The sequence below is a fragment of the Octopus bimaculoides genome, chromosome 9, assembly GCF_001194135.2.
Source record: "Octopus bimaculoides isolate UCB-OBI-ISO-001 chromosome 9, ASM119413v2, whole genome shotgun sequence".
NCBI classification, from domain to species: Eukaryota; Metazoa; Mollusca; class Cephalopoda; order Octopoda; family Octopodidae; genus Octopus; species Octopus bimaculoides.
Window position 1 is genome coordinate 64,982,772 of NC_068989.1, and position 10,357 is coordinate 64,993,128.

The 10,357-nt window shown below is 34.6% G+C and overlaps 1 protein-coding gene across 8 annotated transcripts in view; it reads right to left on the minus strand.

The window, feature by feature from the left end:
• Positions 1–10,357, minus strand: part of LOC106879147 (potassium voltage-gated channel subfamily H member 7) — a 703,964-nt gene that overhangs the window by 339,716 nt on the left and 353,891 nt on the right. For 6 of the 8 annotated variants that reach the window (XM_052970717.1, XM_052970723.1, XM_052970716.1 and 3 more), the window contains exon 3: positions 4,526–4,582. The exons of the other annotated variants lie outside the window; for them this stretch is intronic. In XM_052970717.1, coding sequence (XP_052826677.1) covers positions 4,526–4,582 — 57 coding nt within the window. The remainder of the gene's footprint in view (positions 1–4,525; positions 4,583–10,357) is intronic. 8 annotated transcript variants of the gene reach the window in all.

The window sequence follows — 10,357 nt, forward strand, 5'->3', positions numbered from 1 at the left end:
TATATATATATATATATATATATATATATATATATATATAACGATTGCATAAATATGGTGTATAATCGCATTGCATAAGATAATTTACATGAAGTATTGTGCCATCATGGGAAAATACATTCATGTACATATGCATACAAGATAGGTAGGGTTTTAACATTGTTTATTGTTCAAAAACATTCAGCCATCTTAAAAAGAAAAGATAAGGATACGTTGCATAATAATTTGTCGACGTTTTGTTTCTGAAAATACAAAACCGAGTCTATAAAGAAGAACAACAGTGACAAAAATACATGCATAATTAGGAAATATGTCATAGCATTCATGGAAATATATAAATAAATTTAAGAATGAAATAAGATTTGTTTTATATATAGCATTGCACTAGAATCATAGATAAGAATAGAATAGAAGTATAAGATTTACGCCATTTGGTGTTGCATAACTTTGGTAATCAGGCATAATAATAATAATAATAATAATAATAATAATAATAATAATAATAATAATAATAATAATAATAATAATAATAACAATAATAATAATAATAATAATAATGGTAAAGATATATCAAGCAACAATAGCAGGGTAAATAGGAAGACTAAGGTTTAACAAAAGGAAACATGATATACTATCTTCATGCTACATACACAGACAATTACCCATCCACAACATATACGCACATACGAACATGCACGCACACATACACACACATACACGCACTCACACACACATGTATATAGTTATACATTCACACACTCATACATATATGTATGCATATTTAGATATGTTGTATTCTCCACTCCAAAACGTGCATGATTAATTTCTTGAAATGGCACTTGGATTATATCTATTAGGCATGGAAGAACTGAACAGTGTGATGCTAATCTACTTGGTGAAATGTTCTTAGGCCTCGTTTTGAAAATATTTTGTACATACAGACTACAAGTACTGTGAATGACACTGGTTTTCGAACTATATTTAAAAACAGTTTTATTTAGGAATTCCAAAACATATATGCTAGCACATTATATGTTTGTACACCCCGTGTCAAGATATGTTAAAGAGAATATGTTCATGCCGCGTAATTTAGTGCATTGTACTGAAGATTTGGTCTGTTACTTTTATACAATATACATTTATACCTTAAACCTGTAAACATTTCTGGACTACATTTATCATCCCATTTATCACTCTTTTCAATTTCTTCCACCAGGATTCCCTGACCAGTTGAATTTAAATGGACTGAGATTTCTAAATGAATTTCCTTTTCACGGTGATGACCTGTAGCTCAGTGACGTTTGATCTGAATTGCAGAATGAACCGCGTAACATACAAGCAACTGGAAGACTGCACCTTAAGTGATAACTTATCGTTGTCTGTGCAGCCAAAACATTGTTTCAAAATGCCTCTTCTTTCTATTTACAGGATATCATAAAGAAAAGTCAACTGACAGTTAGAGGCGACAACACTGATATTGACGAGTGTTTCATTGAGTATCGAGGTCGAATTAAGCCTAACTTACTATTGTAACCAAGATATAGGTGGTCTCTTCCAAGTACATCTCTGTTTTTCTAAATGGTTCAGTTAAGTTTTATTGGGTAACGATTTGTTTCAGGCTCCTTTACTTTTGGCAATAACGTGGACATTGAAGTTTTTGTGAAATTGTATGCTATCAATAATGTCCCGTATATGTCTCCATCTACAAATTCAGAATTGTCTTTTCGTTCCCAAGTGAGAAGCAACCAGCCAATCTGATATTAAACTTCAAACGTGGGTGTATAAATAGCTCATGTAAACTGCAAAGATATGATATTATTCTATATCATACCAATGCCAATCAAAAGAAAAACATAACTACTCGACATTTCATATCATATTTGTTTAAATACCAGCGAAAGTATCTTCCTGCTGAACAAAAATGGCAGCTAGATTTATTTATGTTACCAGATGAACTTACCATAATCGTTGCAGACTGCAATCTTGAAACGCCGTGCTGTGTATTTCATAAAATGTCAAACTTTATTACGAGCTGTACATTTTTACCGTTTCCCTTTATATTACCTTTTAGACAACATTATAAAATGCAAATATTCTAATGCGACATGCAGCTAGAATATAAATATCAGACATATCACTATCTATATTTTTACTTATTTTGTAATATATATATCTTTTATCTCTAACGTAAAAACAGTGTGTACTCGCTGTGAATAATGTTTTAAATTGTTACATGCATTGCCTATATCTAAAGGGTTGGCAGATTCGTGTATTCCTTTAGGCGATTAAGGTTTATTAGAAAACCTTAAAACTATGTTAGTAACATACAAAGAGGTGCTGATAGGGTATTCTGGAAGTGCAGCAAATTACAAAGGTTTTTGTTTATGCTATGAGCATTCATCGCTATTGTGTTTGCTGTAATAGTCCAGTGTTAGATATGTTACTCAGTCTTAGTTCGTTCAAACTTGTAAACGTCTATGAATTATTAGCTACGTGATATCATGCTTATACGTTTCGTGATGTCATGCTTATTAGTTTTCTGATACATTGTTATTTTCATTGAATCGTCGAGTAGAGTTATGATACTGCTAATTATTTCTGTACTGAGACTGATGAATTATACCTGTCATATTTAAATATATAATGTTCACGTATATCTTATACAAATTTGATATTTTGCTGCTCTACTAAGTATCAACGGTGGTTAAAGAGGAATTGGTCATCTATTATGGATTAGTTTCCGTGTATTCTTATATGAAACGAATCAAAGCACGTTTAGGCCTCTTCCTCATCATCATCACCATCATCATCATCATCATCATCATCATCATCAGCATCATCATCATCATCAGCATCATCATCATCATCATCATCATCATCATCATCATCGTTATCATTATCATTATCATCCTCGTCGTCGTCGTCGTCGTCATCACCATCATCATCATCATCATCATCATCATCATCATCATCATCATCATCATCACCACCATCGTCATCATCACCATCGTCATCGTTGTTGTCGTCTTCGTGATCATCATCAACGCAAGCTTCAAGAACCAAATGAACGTAGTCGTAGATCAGGACCAGAAATTTCGGACTCGTTGTGTGGAAGCCATTTCCGTAGTATGGTGTTGGATGTGTCGATGGAAGTGAAGAGAATCATTAGAGCCTCGGAGAAAATACCTTGACTTATTTACTTCCAACACTATACGTTACAATTCCGACGACGTCGTCTTTCCATTTCATTGTTCAGGCTTAGCAGCATTTAGTCTACTTCCACGCTCTGAATTCAAATGCCGTCGACATCGGCTTTGCCTTTCATCCTTTCGAGGTTACCATAATAAGTACTATTTAATCCCGGGATCAGTGCAATCAACTTTCCTCACTCGTCCGAAATTGCTGGCCTAGTGCCAGAAATTTGAAGCCATTAATATTACTATCATGCCATTATTTCACTCCTCAGAGCTCTTGATTTTAGTTTCTCCGGCTAATTCTGTAAGAGCGGACAACAATCTGTTGCCAAGCGTCCCACATAGTTTTTTTTCACAATATTTAACACTTAGGTACTAACCCCAAAATACTCGCTGTCCCCAATGAATCAGTTCTCTGAGAATGTTCCACCCTCATGCTAACTCCAATTTCTGCAATAAAAAATCTTTCTCAAAACTCGTTGTTAATGCTCCCATTGTCCCTACTGGGACGGTAGTTACTCCCTTCTTTGCCCACACTCGTGCAATTTCCTTTTTTAGTAGATCGTACTTTTATTTCATCTTTTAGTGTTGTCCTTGTTGTTGTTGTTATTATTATTATTATTATTATTATTATTATTATTATTATTATTATTATTATTATTATTATTATTATTATTACTATTATTATATTTATCATTATTGTTATTATTATTAAGGAGGTGATCTGGTAGAATCGTTAGTGCGCCGGCAAAGTGCTTAGCGGCATTTCGTTCGTCTCTACGTTCTGAATTCAAATTCTGCCGAGGGCGAATTTGCCTTTCATCCTTTCGGGATCGATGAATTAAATACCAGTGAAGCACTGGCATCGATGTAATCGACTAGACTCCTCCCGCAAAATTTTAAAATCATCATCATCATCATCATCATCATCATCATCATCATCATCATCATCATCACTAATAATGACGTTGCTTGATTTATGTGTTTTGCTATAATATTCGAAAAATTTGTTTTATTTGTTAACTAGACTATAAAATATACACTTGACTATTTCTATAACTATTCAGACTATCATAACAAGTTAAGTTCCTTAAGAAATTTACTACATAATATATTCCATAAATCTACTGTATTTTAATTACAGACATATCTAAAATATACGTATAACTTCTAAAATGAAAAAAATATACATATTTAAATTGAATAATGCAGGTGCCCTCCTGGCAAAGGAATATTGCCGAGTAGGAAACATAAGACATGCAGAAATTGGTGCATGGAATCTAATTTATGATAGACTAATATTCCGTGCAGTTCCAGTGATGGGTACTCACGTCACTCCCAGAATCTGGGCTCTTGATTAAACCTTTGCCATCTTTACCCATTCTTTTCTGTTAGTATGGTGCCACCAGGTTTAGGAATAAATAAAACATGACAGAAATCTTAAAACACATTTACAAAGGTTAAACAGACATCAGGTTAGGTTTGCAAGCAATATATATATATATATAGAAGGTCATTTCACAAAGGTAACAAGTTGCAACGTTTTACAAATTCACAATATGAGGGAAATGCAAGCAGTTAAACAATTTGGCACTTAGGAAAAACACAATACTGGGTGTGGAATTGAAGGGATAAGCATAGGATACAGAAAAACACCAACGTTCATAGGGAATGCAGAAAGATAAGACATAAACAGTCAAAGTGTTTAAAAGAGAAAATTTATCAGCGATTAAAAAAAAAAAATAACACAACATTCTCTTTTTCTTAAACCCATGTATATATGGGTTCTATCTTAAGGGGAAGTGATTATTTCCAGATTAACAGGATTCAAAATAAATTATTTTCTTTCGTAAGTAATTTTTCCTTTCAGCGAGTCAAAACATATTACGATTATATTATTTTATAAATAATAACTTACTAAACATTTTCTAGATATGATGACATAAACGTGCAGATATATTTGTCACAAATATTCTGTAATTTGTTCTCCAGTAGAAGATGAACTAAAAAATCTGGAATAAAATGTCTCCCTTCTCATGCCAACGAGGCAACCTCAACGTGGTTACTCTATCTACTTGAAACAACAGCCATAACTTGGTTCAAGAAACTACGAGGGCACACGGCACTAAGAAGGGCGAGAGAAAATCTCGTCAAAGTGTCAACTGGTACCCATATTGGGAGAATATCAGGCTTCACAGGCATCAGGCTACACCTATACCCTCATTGGGTTACAAATTCGTAAGGAATGCTTTGAAATATGACTGTTTATGAACCTCATATATTTGAATTCATGTAGTTTAGAAGCCGAGCATGAATGATTGAATATTAATGTTAAGTTTCTGTATCAAGTTAGTGCAATTCAGATTTGATTAGAAATAAATACCAGTAATTATATGTCAGACTATTAGACCCTGCCTTTTTCTCTAAAACTTAGATTCCTTTGTTGTTAAGCAGCAGAAAGAAAATCAATATGATTATAGCAAATTTATCCTGATGTGCAAACTTTATACAGCTACTATCACACAAACAATTCTATACACGCACACAAATGTGCATGTATAGATATATATGTATGTGTGCATGCATGTATGTATGTATGTATATATATATATATGAGCGGGTGTATGTGCACGTGTCTGTGTGTGTGTACGTATATATATATATATATATATATATATATATATATATATATATATATATATATATATATATATACACGTTATATATAGTTGTGTGTGTGTCTGTATATGTACGCATGTGTTTTCATGTATTTGCGGATGGCTTTGGAGGCAGATATGCAAGTTTGCGCGAGTGTGTTTGTGTTTGTGTGTGCGTGTGTGTGCGTGTGTGCGTGTGTGCGTGTGTGTGTGTGTGTACGTGTGCGTGAGTGTGTGTATATGTGTGTATGGCGGGCGTTGTATATGTGCATTTGTGTGCGTGTGCTTTGCTATCATAAAACTTCCTACTGAAACCTATCAATGTTCGATCGGAAAACCGGTTTTCTGCTCTGTGTGCTAGAAAAGAATGTACATCACTTAGGTTATTCATATAGTAAAATGTGATTTTTCTCTAGACGGCCTATAGATCCATGGGAATTATAATAAAATTTGGGAAACAACTGAAGGGCTGGGGATAAAATGTAAAGGAACAGTAATTAGATTTAGCACAAATCTTTACTTGCATCGTGATAATAATAACATTTCATGTCAGTTATCCGTTATACAGACGAGCCGATCAACTGAATTTGCCGTAATATAAGAAGACTAGTGATATACAAAAGAAACAAAGAGAGCATAAAAAGAACTTCATTTCTTATTATGACAAGAGTTTTACATGGAAATACTGACTGCAGAACATTTAAAGGCGGTTTGTACGATTATACATTTAGTAAATACTTTATATCAAAATAATTTCCAATAGAAATAGTTCTGAAGAAAGGAGTGTTTGAATAATATTATACGAAAACGAGAAAAATTGAATTGAAATATGTATTGACCCTTTTGTTATCAAAAGATTCTTTAGCTAAGTCTTGAAGTTGTCGCAAAAAGTTTAATGTGTAAGGAACATAACATTGAAAATATCCAACGAAATGGCAGGAGCTTTTCTTCATATGCAGACATCATAACAAATTTTTGTTTCATAGCTCGACATATTGCAAAAATTAAAATTTGTAATACTTGTAACTAGAGAAGTGGCAATAAAATGTTGATCAGCATAGGGTTATACTTTAAGCCAAGACATCAACGGAATATGATCTAAAATGTTTCTGATACTAGAAAGCAATTACCATACGTACACATACACATGAAGAAGTATAGGTGCACTCACACGTTAGTATGCATAGAAACGTGTGTATCTGCATAGAGGTTTATCTATCTATCTATCTATCTATCTATCTATCTATCTATCTAGCTAGCTAGCTAGCTACTGGTGTATGGATGTATTCTATGTATTCTCTCCCCCTCCCCTCCCCTCCCCATCTCCCTCCCTGGGTAGATTTCTGGTCTAAGGTTCTCAAGGCTGTGCTCCAGCGTGTATGAAGTCCGTTGATTGAAATAGGCAAAAGACAAAAGGTATATGTTCATATGCATATATTCATATGCATATTCATACACACACATATGTGCGTGTGTGTGTGTATAAATATGTCCATTTTGGGGCGCGCACGGATATATATATATGTGTGTATGTGCGTGCGTGTGTGCGCGCGCGCACACACAAACGCACACACACACACAGAGGAAAACATTTTGATTCCCATCTTGCAGTAAACGAACTGTTTCCTTGTGTTACTCCAATACCATTAGAGGTCAAAATACTCGAATAACCTCGTTCACCATATTAATAGAGTAACAGGTCACATGTCAGTGCGCTAAATATACATAAAAAATAACAGTTGCAGTCATGTATGAGACAATGAACCGTATTAGTAATGTCTTGTCCGCTCGAGGTCGTTTCACTTTCTTATTTTAGTTATTCCTGTACATAACATTTTATTTCATGTTTATATGAAGCTGAAATTACATCGTATAAAATTGTTAAGTCGGTGAGATATCTTTATTACGCTATTTTAATGTGTGATCGTATTGTGGAATCGAGGGTAGCTGTTGGGGGATTTGAAAAGTCTGAATTTCAAGGAATAAATTGGATTCGATTGGATTATATTGCCTATGTTTAGTCCACCGCAGGACGTGAACCTCAACATGTTCTCTCCGACCATGGTCTGATGTGGAGACTGTTAAACTGAGCTCGAGATCATGCTAGTTTGATGAACTTACTCAGCCATACTAGTTCTACATGGCTTGGCAGAAGGATGCAATTTTTATACTCTTACTCAGGAGTAGTTAAGTCTATTACATCGAACCCAGTACTCAACTGGTACTTTATTTTTCATCAACCCCGAAATGAGGAAAAGCAAAATCTTCCTCGGCAGAATTTGAACTTAGAACCTAAGGGCGGACGAATTACCGCTAAGCATTCCGTACGGCGTGCTAACTACTCTGCAAACTCACTGAATAAGCATAGATATATATATATACATATATATTAAATTTAAAACTCACCCGTATTTTTATAGCAGCTGTATTGGATTAAAACCCATTTCCCCCCATAACTGCTTCGTTTCCTAAAATCCAGCATAATCTTAATGATTTTAGCACATATTTACTGAAATATGCTTCGGGTGAGACAGTACATTTATTGAGTGTCTGCATATAACCTTTAGTTGAGGTGCCGCTCGCACAGTTATCAGAATCAGGTGTGTATATGAATATGTACTCATACATTTGTATAAATAAGTAATGAAGGAGCATTGCTTGTGGAAAGGGTATTGCGCTCACTACCGAAAGATTGCGGTTTCAAATTCTGGGGCAAAACACTACATCTCACTTTGCTCTGTAATCACTTCGTGTTGTACACCATGTACCTGTTCAGGCAAAGTACAGTAAAAACAGGTTGTTTATCAAGAAAGAGAGACTACAAGTATCACTGCATAAACTCATTTGTCATACAAAGACAATGTCACTCTATCGCATCAGTAACTAACATTCTTACTGTAGGTGGCTATTTCAACTGATTTACTGGATGATTTATATTTGTGTCTAGATATATATGTATATACATATATATACATATATATATACTATTAATACTACGCATTATGTGTCATTTCAGATATACGTGTAATGAATCCTTTAACAATGAAGTGTATCTTCAAAAGACTTATGTTTTAGCATCATATAATGTGATTCTTCATCATTCTACAATTGGTACCTTCGATTTCGGTGTTGTTTTCTTTATACGATTCTGTAAATGCATTACTACAGACAATCTGATATCATTTTCAATTCCATATGATCTATTTTGAGGTTAATCTATATTGCGAATAATATGGTATGATACAAACACTGTTAAGATGTGTCCTGGTAGAGAAAATGAGACATTCTGTGAAAATGGACCATTATTTAATATAAGGTTTACAAATTTTCCATCATTCTAAACCCGATTTCATGGTGATTAGTTTTCTAAACCGATTGGGGATACCAGAGAAGAATGGTCGTCATATAATTAGTCAGCTGAAATACGCTAGAGTTTCAAATTCCCTTTCCAAACCTACCACAGAAATGGAATTCAGTATATTCAATCACAAGAAATATTCCGACAATATCCACTTAAGTCAGCTGAAACTGGTTGCTTACAGTAAGAATCTTGGTCACTGATGCGATGGTGTGACGTTGTCCTCATATGACAAACGAGTTTATCGATTGATTTCTGTTAATATAATAATTCAACCATATGCATTCTGAATAACCGTATATACAGAAATTACACAGCTACATGGCTTCGCAGTTTCACTTTGTATTCACTTTGCATTTGTCAAATTTTGTCAACGCCATTAAAGATATCTGAAGATGCGCGGCCTAGAGGTTAACGTATTGAGTAGACGATCATAACATTGTGGTTTCGATTCTTAGAGCGAGCAATGCTCACTGAGTGTTTGAAGAATGCACTTTATTTCACGTTGATCAAGTCTACTCAGCATGATATCACGACCAGCTGAGTCCTTGTAAACCCTTTCTCCTTCCTGTTGTCACGTTCTGGACTTGTCACTACGTCAAAGAGTGGAAGAATCAGAAAGGCATATATGTCTACTCGCAACTACATAGCCACCTAAAACAATTAGCATGATAGATGCATTACGCGGGCGTGTGATGTACATGTTTTACTCGGCCCTGAGGATAAGAGGTTTGGCACTTCCATTCAAAATGATAATGCCGTACGTTCAATTTTCTGACCCTGCAAAGCGTTGAGTCCTTGGTCAAGGCACTTCATTTCACTCCGTTCCAGTCAAACTAGCTAACTGAAATTTAGTATAAGAGTAGTGGCGCAGCGAGTTGTATCTCTCTCTGTCTCTGTCATTGTCTGTCTGTCTGTCTTTGTCTGTCTGTCTGTCTTTGTCTGTCTGTCTGTCTTTGTCTGTATGTATGTCTCTCTCTCTCTCTCTCTCTCTCTCTCTCTCTCTCTCTCTCTCTCTCTACTTCTGTCTGTCTTTCTTTCTACCTCCAGATGTCACAATTCGAAATTGGATCTTGATCAGAGAATAGAAGATCTAAGAGGGTGTTTATTTCTTCTTGTGACTACAAAGACACCAAAAAAAAAACAAA